Source organism: Drosophila grimshawi, unplaced genomic scaffold (genome assembly GCF_018153295.1).
Source record: "Drosophila grimshawi isolate 15287-2541.00 unplaced genomic scaffold, ASM1815329v1 contig_1377, whole genome shotgun sequence".
Lineage (NCBI taxonomy): Eukaryota > Metazoa > Arthropoda > Insecta > Diptera > Drosophilidae > Drosophila > Drosophila grimshawi.
In genome coordinates this window covers 2,027,584-2,043,572 of record NW_025062900.1, presented here as the reverse complement: position 1 = coordinate 2,043,572, position 15,989 = coordinate 2,027,584, and the positions used below count along the sequence as shown (strand labels likewise).

General features: G+C 41.6%; 6 protein-coding genes across 9 annotated transcripts; 3 read left to right on the top strand and 3 right to left on the bottom strand.

Moving 5' to 3' along the window:
* Positions 1–314: 314 nt before the first annotated feature.
* LOC6562593 (thiamine transporter 2) lies at positions 315–2,154 on the bottom strand. The gene is made up of 2 exons (XM_001989287.2): positions 924–2,154; positions 315–861 (listed from the first exon to the last, which is right to left on the bottom strand). The coding sequence occupies exons 1-2, from the start codon at positions 2,077–2,079 to the stop codon at positions 728–730; spliced, it is 1,290 nt and encodes a 429-aa protein (XP_001989323.1). The 5' UTR covers positions 2,080–2,154; the 3' UTR covers positions 315–727.
* A 1,472-nt stretch (positions 2,155–3,626) lies between these two features.
* Positions 3,627–6,351, bottom strand: LOC6562594 (ATPase family protein 2 homolog). The gene is made up of 3 exons (XM_001989288.3): positions 5,876–6,351; positions 5,327–5,821; positions 3,627–5,249 (listed from the first exon to the last, which is right to left on the bottom strand). The coding sequence occupies exons 1-3, from the start codon at positions 6,294–6,296 to the stop codon at positions 3,760–3,762; spliced, it is 2,406 nt and encodes an 801-aa protein (XP_001989324.1). The 5' UTR covers positions 6,297–6,351; the 3' UTR covers positions 3,627–3,759.
* A 140-nt stretch (positions 6,352–6,491) lies between these two features.
* Positions 6,492–10,738, bottom strand: LOC6562595 (PRKCA-binding protein). Of its 3 annotated transcripts, XM_032735915.2 has the most exons (5): positions 10,629–10,738; positions 10,399–10,455; positions 10,195–10,335; positions 9,446–9,557; positions 6,492–7,890 (listed from the first exon to the last, which is right to left on the bottom strand). In XM_032735915.2, the coding sequence occupies exons 1-5, from the start codon at positions 10,667–10,669 to the stop codon at positions 6,568–6,570; spliced, it is 1,674 nt and encodes a 557-aa protein (XP_032591806.1). In that variant the 5' UTR covers positions 10,670–10,738; the 3' UTR covers positions 6,492–6,567. The 3 variants fall into 3 exon arrangements, with proteins under 3 accessions (XP_032591806.1, XP_032591807.1, XP_001989325.2); XM_032735916.2 differs by lacking the exons at positions 10,195–10,335; positions 10,399–10,455 and having other exon boundaries at positions 10,629–10,734; XM_001989289.2 differs by lacking the exons at positions 10,195–10,335; positions 10,399–10,455; positions 10,629–10,738 and adding an exon at positions 9,688–9,751.
* LOC6562596 lies at positions 8,416–9,293 on the top strand. Its single transcript, XM_001989290.3, has one exon. It carries the CDS (start codon positions 8,480–8,482, stop codon positions 9,263–9,265), a length of 786 nt encoding a protein of 261 aa, XP_001989326.1. The 5' UTR covers positions 8,416–8,479; the 3' UTR covers positions 9,266–9,293.
* A 102-nt stretch (positions 10,739–10,840) lies between the features above and the next one.
* On the top strand, positions 10,841–11,883 carry LOC6561387 (intraflagellar transport protein 43 homolog). Of its 2 annotated transcripts, none has more exons than XM_001989291.2 (5): positions 10,841–10,924; positions 10,980–11,251; positions 11,309–11,332; positions 11,387–11,509; positions 11,570–11,883. In XM_001989291.2, the coding sequence occupies exons 1-5, from the start codon at positions 10,886–10,888 to the stop codon at positions 11,844–11,846; spliced, it is 735 nt and encodes a 244-aa protein (XP_001989327.1). In that variant the 5' UTR covers positions 10,841–10,885; the 3' UTR covers positions 11,847–11,883. The 2 variants fall into 2 exon arrangements, with proteins under 2 accessions (XP_001989327.1, XP_032591808.1); XM_032735917.1 differs by having other exon boundaries at positions 11,567–11,883.
* A 118-nt stretch (positions 11,884–12,001) lies between these two features.
* On the top strand, positions 12,002–14,561 carry LOC6561388 (T-complex protein 1 subunit delta). Its single transcript, XM_001989292.3, has 4 exons — positions 12,002–12,222; positions 12,470–13,262; positions 13,514–14,198; positions 14,270–14,561. The coding sequence occupies exons 1-4, from the start codon at positions 12,117–12,119 to the stop codon at positions 14,285–14,287; spliced, it is 1,602 nt and encodes a 533-aa protein (XP_001989328.1). The 5' UTR covers positions 12,002–12,116; the 3' UTR covers positions 14,288–14,561.
* Positions 14,562–15,989: the final 1,428 nt, after the last annotated feature.

Sequence of the window (15,989 nt, the reverse complement as noted above, 5' to 3'; positions counted from 1 at the left end):
ATATATCGATATTTATTGCAACGCTGGATTTTGATAACTACTATTATTTACTGTTTGCTATTGTAACGGATCTGAAAACTACTTGACCGTAAAACTAAAATCCACAATGTTAACTCAGTGTTGACCAGTGAGAATCCGCTCTTCAACGGTGTCAAAATAATGAACTTTGATGTATTTTGACGACGGCCACCGTCCATAGAAATGGAAATAGTAAATTATGAATGAAAAATGATTTTAATCTTCAAGAAAAAAGTTTACTTATAATTGTCGTAAAGGCTAGAAAATGAATTCATTCAATTTTCGCCTCTCAGCAAACCTTTATGTTTAAGTTCCACAAACAAAACATTGCAAATTTCGGTCGCGAAATTTTCCGTCGATCTGTAAACTGAGCTTAAAAATAATTTCTTACATTTGTGTTTAAAGTGAGTGATCTCTGTTAATAACAGCTTGGCAGAATTTAAAGTTTCTGGCATTGTACTCTTATCTTTGCATAATTATTCTTTCTTATTTTGTCATATGTTATTATTGATATAAAAAATAAAGTAAAAAAACAGGTGCTACGAGTATAGCGGTTTTTCTAAAGATAAAATTAAATTCTTACATTTGTGGATAAAATGAACGCTCGCTGTTAATTACAGCTTAGCAGCATGTTAAGTATCTGACTGTTTAACATGTGTCTGTATAAATAAGCAAAATATAACAAAATATATTTCATTTAATATTTATACTACGATTCTGACGATTTTTTCTTTGCAAATAAATGGATGAGCAAGCGCAACACAAGGAAAATGGCAGCCAAGCAAAGAAAATAGCTGCCATATACAATATACTGATCCTTTGGCGGCAAACCGTAACCCGTATCTAAATGGAGAATTTCAAACTTTTATAATAGATATATATATTTGTTTTAGGTATTCACTTACCCGTGACAACAACAACGGTTAGTATGGTTTGCAGGCCGAGTGCGACAAGCATATTGATGCCAAAGACCAAACCGAAACTGTCATCGACGAGATTCTTGGCAATAATCGCAGCCGCCACCGTAATGATGAAGAAGAATACGGCACAAAATATGGCATATCCGATGTAGGCCAACCAGACGCTTTCACAAAGTGCCGCCAGCAGTAGAAGACCACCAAGCAGAGCCACACAAAAGGAGTTCATCAACATATAGAAATTTCTTCTGATATTGCTGTTGAGCATGCCGGCAAAGAGAGCACCAATTGCGCCCAGCAAAGTGGCGACTGCCTCAACGCCACCATTATATTTACTCTCATTATCCGGCGCAAGATCCTTCCACAAAAACTGTATGTAGGTAATGACTTGGACTTGCCCGCAAGTCGCCAATGTCCACCAGATGCTCCACGTTAAAACAATCGGATTCGTATACGACGAGGTCAGATGAAACCACAATAAATGCCCAGCATTTTGCAAAGAAAACTTTGGCGCCATAGTCGTCTCCGTGCTGGCGGGGAGTGGGATTTGTGCAGGCTTTGCCGGAGCATAGAAATAAAGACTCCGTGGCACACGCGGCAACAGCAACGCAATCGGCAACGATATAATCTGTGTGGCCAGCGAGATGAAGTGTAACTGCCGAAAACTCATGCTATCCGTGGAGACGAGCAACTGGGCCAGAATCCCGCCCAGAAATTTACCACCCAAGATGGCGGCACGTGTATGTCCTGTGACGATCTGATATCGCTCCCGCTCCACCTTGGCATACATATAAGTGTAATACGCCACCTCGGCAGCGGTGAAGAAGCCAAAGAATATCTGCGCCAACTGCAATTCGAGCAGAGTTCGTGTCCAAAGCAACATGGCAAACAATGTGATGCCCGCCAGCGAGGAGAGCACAATTATCGGTTTATATCTCAGCAGGTCGGTGAAGAGAAAGACCAGGACTAGTTGTGCGAGCACCGAATATGTGCCAAATGGATACACCTCCTGGTAGACGGTCTCTGTGGTCAGATTGCGCCAATCCCCGGCCAAATATTCGGTGACAAACGGCTCCGAGGGACGCATCTCGCGAAAGAAACCAAATGTGCACAGCAGCAACGATATCTTCAGCCAGGTATCCATCTTCTCCAGCTGTCTGCTAAGAGCGGGAATGAAATAAATGTGTCTCTGTGATTACGACACAAACACACACAGAACGGGAGAGAAATGTTAATGCCACGAACGCCACACAACAACTGCTTTTTATCCGTTCGATCGCATTCAGACGAACTCTCTCTCTTTCTGTCTCTCAGCTGAAAACAACCTGTTGCTTGCTCTCCCTCTGCCTTGCTCATAAAAAGCACATTTTGCACACAGTGGCAAAAAATACAACAGAATTGACACATTACAAATAACCATACCCTGTAATAAGTAATCTAATGTATATTTTTGTATTCTACATTTAGTAGTTTACTTGTATATATTTATATACATATTATAGAAATTATGCTAAATTATTATTTAGTTTTATATAGATAAAGTTGAGGTTTATATTATATTGAGTATATGTTACTCAATTTTAAGCAGCTCTCTCTTTTTGTATACTCTTAGTTGGTGCTAAAGTTCAAGGGTATTAGACACCCTCAATTTAAAATTGCTTTCTTTGCCTCTAAATTATATTTAATTAATTATTTATTTATGTACTTAATTAACATAATGGAAATTATGTATACTCTAAATTGTTGCTGATTTTACTGGTATATAGGGTATTATATTCGGAAAGCAAGAAATTCAAGAACACAATTAAAATATTACAAATACACATAAGCTGTAGTAATTAAACCTAAATATTTTGTACTCTCTGCCGGCAAAAGATTCCAAGTGTCATTGTAGTAACGGGTTACTATATTCCATGTAACGATGTATGTATAAATAAATTTGCTGTGATTTTTTTTACTACATTTTCAAAAGCATTTCATACTTTTATTTGAGATGAAGGGCTTACTGCACACTCAGCATATCTAAACGTAATCAGCTGCTCAAACATTTGTCAATATTCAACTGATTCAATTGGGTGTCGAATTGGCTGATTGGTGATTGGCTTGTTTCAATATCTTTTTATTGAGTATAACAACTTTTTCATTATGTTTGCAACATCAAATAAATAAAACAAATGTGGGAAAGATTTATGATTAAATAAAGTACCAATGAGATATGTTATCAATTTGGTAATATTCCTATTTGTTGCTGAGCGCTTATCTATTTGATTGTCAGATGATTTATCAAGTTAATCAACCGCCCACCTGAGATTGGAGAGAGTGAAGAGTGATCGTAAAAATAAATCGCCGAAAATGGGCGAAAAAATTTACATTTCAGAAATATTTCAGGAGTAGGCGAAGAGCACGATCCGATAAGCTGATGGACATCAAATTGATTTCCACTTGAGATTTGAAAAAATCAGTTACAAGTGGCAAATAAAAATATATTAATCAATTAAATACAGTCGTAGTGATTTTGCACAAAAGCACAGATTGAAAAAGCTGAATAAAAAATTATACGAAATATTATTTAATTTGTTGAATTTGTTGAATAAAAACAATTACAACCACAGACCCATTTGTACAATACTTCAAATAACTTAAAGACGGCTAATTATTGGAAAAATCTGATTAAAACACTAAATGCCGAATATTTTTTCAGTCTCCATAGATATTTGAAATTGTTATGCAATCATTTTAATAAAAAACAATTTATAAAAGTCACTTGATAACATTTCAAAGAACTTGCTTATGGGAACAACTATTTGTATATAATACAAATTATTTACTTTTTGAGGTAATCCTGATAGAGTCGCAGCAGGTCGGGACTTGTGCGAGGGGGCACCCTCTCCAAAGCCGTCTCAAAGTGCGCCCAGTGGACGACGTCCGCTTCGAAGCTGTGCTCCAGCGCACAGATCGCTGCCTCATGGCAAACGGCCTGAATCTCGGCACCCGAATAGCCATCGGTGCGCTCCACAAGCCGCTCCACAAGGACATCCTCAGCCAGGGGCATGGCACGCAACTTAATCCCGAGGATTTCACGACGAGCCTCCGCCTCGGGCAAACCCACATAGCAAACACGATCGATGCGACCCGGACGCAGCAGAGCTTTATCAATCATATCCGGACGATTGGTGGCGGCGACAATGGTCACATTATGCAACGCCTCAACGCCATCCAGTTCGGTGAGTAGCTGGGTGAGCACACGTTCCTTGACAGAGGCACCAGCTCCACCCTCCGAGCGCTCGCCGCCAATGGCATCGATCTCATCAAAGAAGATGATGGCGGGCGCCACTTGACGTGCCTTGCGGAATACTTCGCGCACAGCACGCTCCGATTCGCCCACCCACATGGAGAAGAGCTCTGGTCCCTTGATGGCCAAAAAGTTCAGCTTGCTCTCGGTGGCCAGGGCCTTGGCAATCATTGTTTTGGAGCAACCGGGTGGACCAAACATGAGTACGCCACGTGGTGGTTTAATGCCCAAACGCTCGAATTTATCCGCATGGAGCAGTGGCCATTCGATGGCCTGTTGAAGGGTCAAACGTAGTGCGGATTGGCCACCAATATCCGACCAGAGCACATTGGGATTTTCGATGAGTACTTCGCGCATAGCCGAAGGCTTCACTTTTGTCAGCGCAGCCAGCAAATCCTGCAACTGCAGCGGATGCTGTTTCTCGCGCAGCGTTGCCAGCGTTGCTGTATACACCAAACTGGCCAAATCGGCGCCAACATAGCCATGTGTTATGGCCGCTATTTGCTCCAGTTCCGCATCCCCGAGCTGTTCTTGCAGGAGGCAGCGGAGTATCTCTTTACGGGCAGTTGGCGCTGGTGCACCCACTTCCAGTTCGGTGTCGAGGCGACCCGCGCGTCTTATGCTCGAATGCAGTGCCTCGATTTGTGAAGTGGTCGCCAGCACAAAAATGCGATCCGCTTCGAGACGGTGCCCGCTGCTCAGTTGATCGAGCAGCGCGAGCAAGGCGAGTGAAACACGCTTCACCAGATCACTGCCCCCTTCCTGCTTGGGACACAGCGTGTGCACATCCTCCAGCAGCAGGAGTGTGGGATGCGGATAATGAGCATAGGCGCGCTCAAAATGCGATCTCAATTTTTGCTCCGTTTCGCCCAGAAACTTGCTGAAGACATCACCGCTACTAATCCGCATTATTTGCACCTGACCATCGTGTTGTTTGGCAGCGGTGCACATTGCCTCACAGATGAGGGATTTGCCACAGCCACTGGCGCCATAAAGCAGCAATCCACGTGAAATTTTGATGCCTGCCAAGAGAGGGGAGGAGCAGAATTAACAATTATTCAAATAAAATGAGATAGTTCGACAATTAGTGGACATCTACCCGCTGGCAATGGCTTGTAGCCCAGTGCGTATTCCATGCTCTCCTCCACCAATGAGAGCTGCTTATCCAAGCCACCAATTTTGGCTTTTGTTGTGCGTTGTTCCGCCGGCAATTGCTCTTGCTTCTCTTCCCCGAGACTCAGCTCTAAGCGCGTGGCATTTGTGACCAGCACAAATTGCGGGGATTTATCTAGACTCAGTCGGGATAGCGCATTCTCCATGGAGCTCTCTTCAATGGCTTGCCAGCTGTCCATGCGGAAGACAAGCGATTTACAAAAGAAATTTAAATGTAGAACGCTTTGCATGCAGTAAACTTGATTGATCATCTGTGACTTGAGCACAGCAATAGCATCCATGAGTTGTACGTTTTCCAATCTGGATTCAGTGCCATTTAGCTGCCTCAATCTGATGCTACCAGCGGCAGAAACTTGTCCTTTATCCAGTGCGGAAATGTGCAGCAATTTGCCATGCAACGGCAACCAATTCAATTCGTAATCTAAAATAGAAATGTTAAGCAATTAACATGTAAGTGAAGATGGCAACAACTCACCCTCATCTGTGGCAAAGATCGTTGTAAGAAACTGCTCCGGAATTGCCCAAACAATGCGAATCAGAGGCGCCTCCATTTCATCAACAGCTTTTGCTGCCTCTCTAATAACCACCTGTTGTCCAATGTGCAACTGAGCTAGTTGCATGGCGCCCTCTGATATAAATACGAGCATGTTGACATATTTCTCTGGCAGATCCTTTAGTGCATCCACCTCAAAAGTGCGCTTTTGTAGGCTGCTTGTGTAAAGCGTTTTATTTCTCACAAATTCCGCATTTAATTCTGTGCTGCTCACATCTGCTTCGGGGGCAATGGGGCAGATGCGCTCGTGTGTGTCTCGAGATTTGGAGGTGATGTGCACGCCACATGCTTCACAGTAATACCAAGTTGCTTGGTTCTTTTTGTTGCTCGATTTTGGTGGCATTTCAACAGTAAACAAAAAGATTTTCTGTTTGTTAATCTATTGCCGGCGGCAATCAGCTGTGCATTTGTGCACGTGCATTGTGAATGGCAAAAGACCAAATAATGTGACACATGGCACCTTATCACGAGAGATCATATATTTCTCCCTTTTGGCTTGTGTCAGCATACCAGCCTTAACCGTTACAAATATTTTCCATTTAAAATTGAGCCAACTGCTTTTTACACTAATTATTTATTTGTACACACATACTAATAGTAATAATAAAATAAGTTCATTGCAGAAGCAAATCTGTTTCACTGGCATTCGCCGACATCAGATCCCGTTCGAGGCTTGTTGTTGCATTTGCTTGATTCAGGAACAGATCAAAATCGTAGCCATCATTTTGGGCGGAAATTGAATCCTTTTGATTGCTAATCGTTTGCGGATTCGACAACAGATCCACATCCTGCAGTCCCAGCTCCTTGAGCAGCAGCGATTCATTCTCAGTCGAATCCTTCGCCTCCATGTGAATAATCGGAGCCGGTTTCTCGACAGCTTCCAGGCCATAAACAATTTTATTATTGGGAGTCGGCTCGTTATTTGCTTCCAGTTCGTCCTCATCCAATTCCTGGGGCTTCAAAGTGCTCGACTTGTATTGGAAATCGGTCGCTTTAAAGTCCACCTCAATCGGAAAAAGGGGTGGCAACGAATCCAACCGCTCCACGAGATTACGATGCAGCTCTGCAAGGGATTCGAGCAGACTGCGCAGCTGTTTATTCAAGTCCATGGCATGTTTACACTCCAACAGCTCCATTTTCTCCAGCACATCGGTGCGCAATTTGGCAAACTTGCTGCGCGCATCCTGGCGACAACGCAATATCAGCCGATACTCATAGTTCCCCGTCTCCACGCGATATAGTGGCTCCTGTAGCGCTGCAAAGCCATGTTCCTCATCATCCATTTCTTTGACTTTCAGGCAATAGGATAAATATGTGAATTTGGCATCCGCATAACGACGCACCGTTAACTTGGTGTCCGGTATGGCCTTATTCAGATATGTGCCCAGATCGGCAAGCACCGGTTTGATCTGCTTGATGATCGCCAGTCCATCTTTCTCCAGTGAACGATGAAATTCTCCGAAAGTACGAAATGCTTCCGAGGCTCGTTGTTGCGGTTCATGTGCGGAGATTTGGGTAAAGCAGTCGCCAAAGGACTTGTAGGTCTGCAGCAGATCGTAGTAGGCCTTGAGCATGCGACGTGCATGCTCCACGAGACCCTTGTACATCAGTTCAGTGCCCTCGAGTTCTTCAAGTCGTTTAACCAGCGAATCATTGCACAATATGGCACGGGATAAGCCCAACGTATCTGCCGTATTGCTCGACAAACTGTCCACGATGCGATGCTTTAGCTTTTTCAGTATTATGTCCAGCGTTTTGCCCTGCTCCGGATCCGCGTGCAGTTTGTTGTAGTGCACAGTGACCTGATCGGTGGCTGTTTGGATCATTTTGGCCACCTCAACTTTGGTCTTGCCCTTTACACTGCTTGAATTGACGGCGAGCAGTTCGTCGCCGGATTGCAGCGAACCCTCACGTGCCGCTGGAGTGCCATCAAACACCTGCAATGTATGCAAATGATGAATAAATATATAATTTATGAAATGCTTATAAGATTATCGCTTCTGTTTTTGTTTGCATTTTGCCGGCAATTAGCTGCGGCAAAAGAGTAAAGCTTGCAACGGTTATTTGGGCGCAGTATGCAGCTTATCACGGGAGTGAGCTTAAATATGCTTTCAAACTGATTTACAAAAGAGTATAATTAATTATATTACATCAAGAGTCATATAAAAACACTGAATTAATGTGTTTTTGCTTTAAGTAAAGCTCTGTTACCGTGGTTTTACACTAATTTATATTTATGCGGAGTATGCAGCATATGTGAAAATTGAGCTGTTGTTTTACACTATAATTTGAAATTTCAAAACGAACCGATTAATATCTAATATGAAATATTTTTGTGATTATGAAAAGAAAAGAAACATATACAAATTTATTTAAATGTATAATCATTTTACAGATCTGAGACTTGAGATGTGGATAGTATTCGAGCAATCCTTGATTTTGTATCTATTTTTATTCTAAATGTAGCTTTAAATTTCATTTTTGGCATTAATTTTAGGACAAAATTTTATTTTTTTTTTAACCACCATGGCGCCCTCACACTTATTTAAGCAATTTGAGATGATGACATCGCCGACGCCGCCAAAAACAGACGAAAAACGGATAACGTTGGTGGACAACAAATTGCGATCGATTCTGCTGGAGAGCAACTCCAAACGGCTGCTGCGTCAACAGGCTGGATTGGATAGCTCAAGGAAGCGGCGCAGACCGCAGAAGGTGGCCGTGCCGAATGCTTATAGATTGCAGGCAGAATACAACCGCAATCGGAAGCAAAGACAGCTGCGCTTGAAGGGATCGCTGCGACCGCTGCGGAAACAGGTAAACACACCACATCCTGTGCCAAACTTCAGTGCGTTGCATCGGCGTTGGGAGCAACGGAATAGACTGCGTCAGTTGCGCTCCGCCCAACAAGTGACCGAACCAATAACACCGCGAACACTGCTCAGTTCCCAGAGGTTCAGGGAAAAGTGGGCGAGTAAGCAAATCCATTGGAAACGGCAAGAGGAACAGGAGTTAACCCATCGTCCCAATCTGTGCAGCAAATTTTTCGACCCATGGCGCAAGCGACCGTTTGTGCCACGCATCACTTCCACCATTGTCCAGACGAAGCCTTTTAAGCTGCGATCTGTGGAACGAGGTGTTCTCCGCAAGAAATTCGATATGTGGCAGATGGGAGAGCAGAATTCGCGGGAGCAACTCGAGACTGGGGAGTCGACGCGTCGCTGGCAGAACGAGTATCGAGAGGCGCGCAAACTGACCCAGTTCAAGGCTCGACCGAATCCATGGAAACGCACCAAGGCACCAGCAAATTAATGATTACAAATACAAATTCCAAAAGTTACACAAGTTCGTTATTTTAATGTACTCATTGAAGATGAGTAAAGGTATTTTGGTTTTTTGTAGGACTATGTTACAGGCAGCTGTTGGATGCAGTGTATATCATAGTCGAGTTCACTTCGACTACTGCGTATATATATAAATCTTCTCTCTCACCTGTACTATATAGAGGCAGGGACACATTGGCGCTCCGCCGCCGATGCTAATCCCGATTAGGTTGCTCTGATCCTTGGTGATGACAACGGCATTGGTGGTCACAGTCATGCCCCTGTTTGTATAAGGAACATAATCGGATTAGCTAAAGTTTGATTTGGTTTTGCATATATACGGTATATAGTCTGCTGTCTAGACCTAAGTTTGAGCATGTTACATGTAATTAATAAGCGTGCTGTACTCACTTCCTCAGGTGCAGTCTTCTAAAAAGCCATCTTATTAGTTCTAGCAAATCCATAAAAATCGTTTAAAAAAACTTTTATAAAATTTGATACTTAAAGCTAAGCCGCTACGGTTTCCAATCTATAGGAACTGAACTAGAACTAAGAACTGCGAACCACTTTATTTTAATATATAAATTCTGTTAAGTTGAGAACGTTCTATAAATATTTTCACCCTCTATTTTAATTCTAAGAACTTATTTACATTTAATTCTAGCTACACATCAAGACAACTAGTTGCTTACAATATAACAATTGGTGAAAACAATATATATATATAAATAACAAATATACACATGTTAAATGCTTTTAATTTAAATCTGGCGCCGTTATTTCTATTGTGGTGTGTTTTTTTTTTGACTCAGTCTCCGTCTATTTCGGTTAGCTTTGGAGACACTACATAACGATTAAAATTAAGTAATAAACGCTTTTTTTAATATCGAGCTAATTCGAGTCAAGGAATTGACTTACAAGCGATCTAGCTCATATTTCTGTTTATTGTATAGTCCAAATTTCTCGGCAGCCATGTCGAAGTTGGTGCAAAGATGCACTGCATCTGCATCCGCATCAGCATCAAAGTACGATTTCGATTCCTGGGCCGCATCCTTGGGACTTTTTTTTTTTTGAGAATTCACTTAAATCTATCTGTCAAATTGGAATATCCTAAATACTTACACCTCAAAGTCCTCATTTAATTGGATGAGCATTGGCTCGGCGCCGCTTGGCCGAGTTCTATCAAAAATATTTGTGCTTTGCAATTTCAAAAAATAAATAATCATGTACAATATGTTGACCCAATTATTGATTTTTTTGTTAACAACCCACTGGGAAAATTCTTTGCACGCTCACAATGCGATATAAAAAACATATAACAGTACGTTCTTTTGTGCACATTTTTTACTCACATTTTATCCTCGTAGAAGAAGTCATCGTCGTCCGTTAGCATCTTAGCAGTTTTTATTTATTGTTTTGTTTTGAACAAGGCAATTAAGCCTCCTCAAGGTATGGCGTGAAGTTGGCAGCAACAGAGCTCTATGTAAGTTGCTATCGAAATATATCGATATATCGTTTGATGGCTACATTACTCTTTTTACCCATACACTTGCAACGACTTGTTGCCTAGGCAACGAGTGAAAATATAAACAACAAAAAATTTTCTGCGATGGATTGGGCTGAAGAGCTGAAAATGACAATTAGAAAGGTAAAGTGGAGAAATAAAAATAATACTTTAAGTTAATTTTAATTCATATTTATAGACAACGGCGCGAAAGGGTCGTCGTTCAAAAAGTCGCGATGTGCTAAATGAAACCCAGGCGGGGGCTTCGAGTGCTGCCTCGACGCATAAGCTTGCTAAGGATTTATCGATAGATATTACGTTGGATATACACAATGAGAGCACAGGCAGTCCAACAACAACGACAACAGCGGCAACAACACCAACAACATTCAATAATGAATTTGATTCAAATCGACCGCCAATTAGACGTGTCTCAGGTGGTTGGGCAGATTCAGGCCAAAAATCCCTGAAGTACATAATATATTCTCCAAGATTATATTTTTTACTAATCTTTATTTATATTCGCAGATCAAAGAAAAATTCGTTTGATGAGTAAGTTGCAACCCTATTATAACAATCTTATTTCTAAAATGATTACATTTTTAGCGAGCGATTTCAAATAACAAAATCAGCTACAAGCACAATACCCACAGATGATATACCCATTGTACCAGATCTTGACGATATCAGGGATGAAATTTTGCTAAACGAAATTGTCGAACCGCCCTCGTAAGTATTTTATTTTACTGAAATTTACAATAAATTATAGTTAGTCATAAATTTCAGCAGTGTTGCCATCAATCGTGACGTCACATTTAAGGAGCTCAGCTCTGATTTGCTATCGCAGAATGCGTTCTCAGCTATCGAGGATGTCGACTTATCGATATTGACGCGTTGCCTGCAGGCCCAAGAGAATCTGGATGAACCCGACGAGGTTTGGGAGTGGGAGAAACTTTTTACAGGGATCACGGCTCAAATAAATTCGGACAAAACGTCGAGCGTTGGCATGCCCGAAAAGATTGAAATTGGTCCCGACGAAATACCGTCAACGGCTAAACTTAATTAGTTATGTAAAACATAAATAAATGCAATGTTTAAATTTATTTATTTAAAACGCATTTCCCATTCAACTGTGCGCGTGCACGAAAAAACAAAAAATATCATCAGAGCAATCGATAGAAAATATCGATAGCATTGTGTGTCATTTTCTTCCATCACCATCCGTCACGGGGCAGCGAAAAACACAGTTTATAGTCATTTTTTAATCTGTGTGAATCGCGTTGGAAATCGTTCTGAAAAATTGCAAATTCTTAATAATTGTATAATTAACACAACAATGGCACCGAAAGCACGAACAGTTGGTATTAAACCGAAAGCACAGACCTTCAAAGACAAGTCGAAACCGACCGATGTGCGTCTGTCCAATATACAGGCGGCCAAAGGTAAGCAGATATAAAAAAATATAAAAAGATCATCACTTAAAACGCACATGAGACGATCATTTATGTTGCAAATAGCAAATTGCGTTGCATTTTACTGATTACTAAGGTGAATTAGTGTGGAAAAATGCATAAAACAAAAGCAGTTGCCGGCTGCCGTCTCGAAACTTCTTAGTGGTGACACTTGGCTAAACCATATGACTCATGTGATGCAAGGAGAGAAATATTTTAATCGATACTTTTCTTGCAGCTGTTTCCGATGCTATTCGCACCAGTTTGGGTCCTCGCGGCATGGACAAGATGATCCAAGCAGCCAATGGTGAAGTATCGATAACAAATGATGGCGCTACCATTTTGAAGCAAATGAATGTTTTGCATCCGGCTGCCAAAATGCTTGTCGAGCTGTCCCGTGCTCAGGATGTGGAGGCTGGCGATGGCACCACTTCCGTTGTGGTCATTGCTGGCGCCTTGCTCGAGGCATGCGAGAAATTGTTGCAAAAGGGTTTGCATCCGACTGCGATATCGGATTCATTTCAACGTTGCTCGAACAAAGCCGTCGAAATTCTCACCCAGATGTCAACGCCCGTTGAGATCACCGATCGTGAGACTCTGATTAAGAGCGCCTCCACATCCCTCAACTCCAAGGTGGTCTCGCAGCAGAGCAGCCTCCTTGCTCCCATTGCTGTCGATGCGGTGCTTAAAGTCACCGAACCAGGCAGGGAATCATCGGTGGATCTGAAGAACATTAAAGTTATTCAGAGTTTGGGCGGCACTGTTGAGGATACTGAGCTGATTAATGGTCTCGTCTTCACCAGTCGCTCGTCGGGCACAAATGCCCCCAAGCGCATAGAGAAGGCCAAAATTGGTCTGATTCAGTTTTGTATCTCGGCACCGAAAACCGATATGGATCACAATGTGATTGTCAGCGATTATGCGGCCATGGATCGTGTCCTCAAGGAGGAGCGCTCCTACATCCTCAACATTGTGAAACAGATAAAGAAGGCCGGCTGCAATGTTCTCCTCGTCCAGAAGTCCATTTTGCGGTGAGTTTAAATATAAATACCAAACAGTATGTATAAATATAGATAAATATTGATGTACATTTGAGACTATGGAAAAAGTAATGGTTGGATTCGTAAGAATCAATGTCTGAAGGTTTTATTATTATTACTATTTTTATTACTATTACGAATCTTATTATTGTCATTATTAACTGCCTTATAATTATTATTATTATATTAACTTGATATATTAATGATCATCTTCAATTAATATCCTCTCTCTCTTTTAATAGTGATGCCGTTTCGGATCTGGCTCAGCATTTCCTGGACAAGATCAAGTGCTTGGTGGTAAAGGATGTGGAACGCGAGGATATTGAGTTTGTGTGCAAGACCCTGCATTGTCGTCCGATTGCATCGCTGGATCATTTCACCGCCGAGAATTTGTCCAGTGCTGACCTGGTCGAAGAGGTGGCCAGTGGCACCAATAAGTTCGTCAAGATCACCGGCATACAGAATCAGGGACGCACCGTCTCCATCATTTGCCGGGGATCCAACAAGTTGGTGCTGGAGGAGGCGGCTCGTTCGCTGCACGATGCGCTGTGCGTGGTGCGTTGCCTGGTGAAGAAACGCGCTCAGATTGTGGGCGGTGGTGCACCCGAAATTGAGATGGCTTTGCAGCTGGCAGCGGCTGCTCAAACTGTCGACGGTGTCGATGCGTATTGTTATCGTGCCTATGCCGATGCACTGGAGGTCATTCCCTCAACTCTGGCCGAGAATGCGGGCCTCAATCCGATTGCAACGGTGACCGAGTTGCGTAATCGTCATGCTCAGGGTGAGAGGAATGCCGGGATTAATGTGCGCAAGGGCGCCATTACCGACATCTTTGCTGAGAATGTGGTGCAACCATTGCTGGTCAGCATCTCGGCCATCACTCTGGCTACGGAGACAATTCGCTCCATCTTGAAGATCGATGATATTGTATGTTATTTTGAATTTTATATCTGATTTATGATTTGTATTTTGTTTTTAATTATTTCTTTCTCTTTCAGGTCAATACCTTCAGCTAAGCAGTTTGTTAGCTCGACAATATCTCAACATACTTTGTATTCGTGCCTGCAGCGCTTCAATATCTTTACTTATTTTTGCATTTTCATCTAAAACAAAAATCACAAAAATACACAAACAAAAAAACACACTTAACACACATTAATTAATCGCACACATATTGCGGCTGCGCACGTCCGCAACAAAATTGAATAAAATTCACTTAATATATGCCACTACAAGTTAATGCAAATTATCTATTTACCCTTTAATAAAACCAAACTAAACTAAATTAAATCAAGTCTTTTTATGATCATGTGATTTCCGTATTTTTAAATGTTAACGATTTTTTGCTCAACAATTTGTCATTCACACGCGCACGTGTTTTAGACACAGCGCTGCCAGACTTTTCAACATTTCTACGCTGGGCGCCAAATTCAAATTGCTGTATGCAATTTACGAAAACTATTATTATTTGGATTGGTTTTTATTGTGTTACGATGAGATTTTATATAATTAAATATTAACAAATGAATAAATCTATAACCAAATGGTTAGCAAGTGCAAGTCGCCATCAAATATTGCTCTAATTGAACCAACGTCATTTCAGTTGAATTTAATTTTATTACTATCACCTTTGGGTCATCTGATTGTCGGACTATTTTCACGCCCATTGGGAGTGCTGCTTAAATTTCAAAGGGTTTCTGTTTTCTACTCCAACCCTTTTGGGCTAGCCCATATATTTTGACGCCCCTTTTTTTTCTGGCATTCTTTCTTTTGTTGTGCGTGTAAATAAAAATCACTTGATACGATTTTTATGATGTGCGTTAAATGATTAAACCACTTGAAATGGTCTCAAATTGTCCAACAAAAAAAAATGAAGCATCAAACACGGTTTTCTTAGCCCCATTTTTCGAGTTTTCGCTTACACTTTTGGCCAAAAAAAGGGGTAGACTGACAGGAAGTTTTGGGCGCGTGTAAGTTAATTAAATGTGTAAACATGTCAACAACAAAAAAAAAGGCTGAACTTTCAGATTGGTGTTGATTTCAGTTCATTTCACGCCCAAAAATACCCATCCACTGAACGGGGTAGTTTCTTGTTGCTTTGATCAAAGTTTTCCAGCTAATTGGCTGAAAAATTCTTGAGTTTCCCATTTTGTTTTTCACTTGTGGGGGTTGTGATTGATGCATGCAAATTTCTGAGGCTGCCATTTGATTTTTTTAGAGTTCAACCATTTTAAATTTAAATTCGTTCTGGCTTTGGCTTTTGTGGCATACTTTTTGGGGCGTTCGCTTTTTAGGGTTGCAATACCTAAAAAGACTTGTTGGGATTCTTATTTTTCTTCGTTTTTTATATAGCCCACAGCGTTGAGAACTTTGCCACATTTTATTGGCTTTATTTGCACTGACCTCATCTAAAGCGGGGATGGCGTGAGTGGGAGGCGGAGGCGGAGGGGGGGGGGAGGAGGGAGGAGGAAGGACTTTGTCTAGGGACTCGCATTTGTTTGTATGCGCAAATATTGAATTTGCGCTCTTTTTATTTTGATACACTTGTAGAGGGTTTTATAATTGAGTCGTGAAGTGTGTAACGTGTGTCAATTAGACGTCTTCGGGCTTTAAAAGTAAATATAGCTGATTCGATATAGCCATATCCGTTTGTCCCTCTGTCTGTCTGTCCATCTGTCTAAGGAATTGAGGCGGTTAAAGGCTGTATTTGAAAAATTA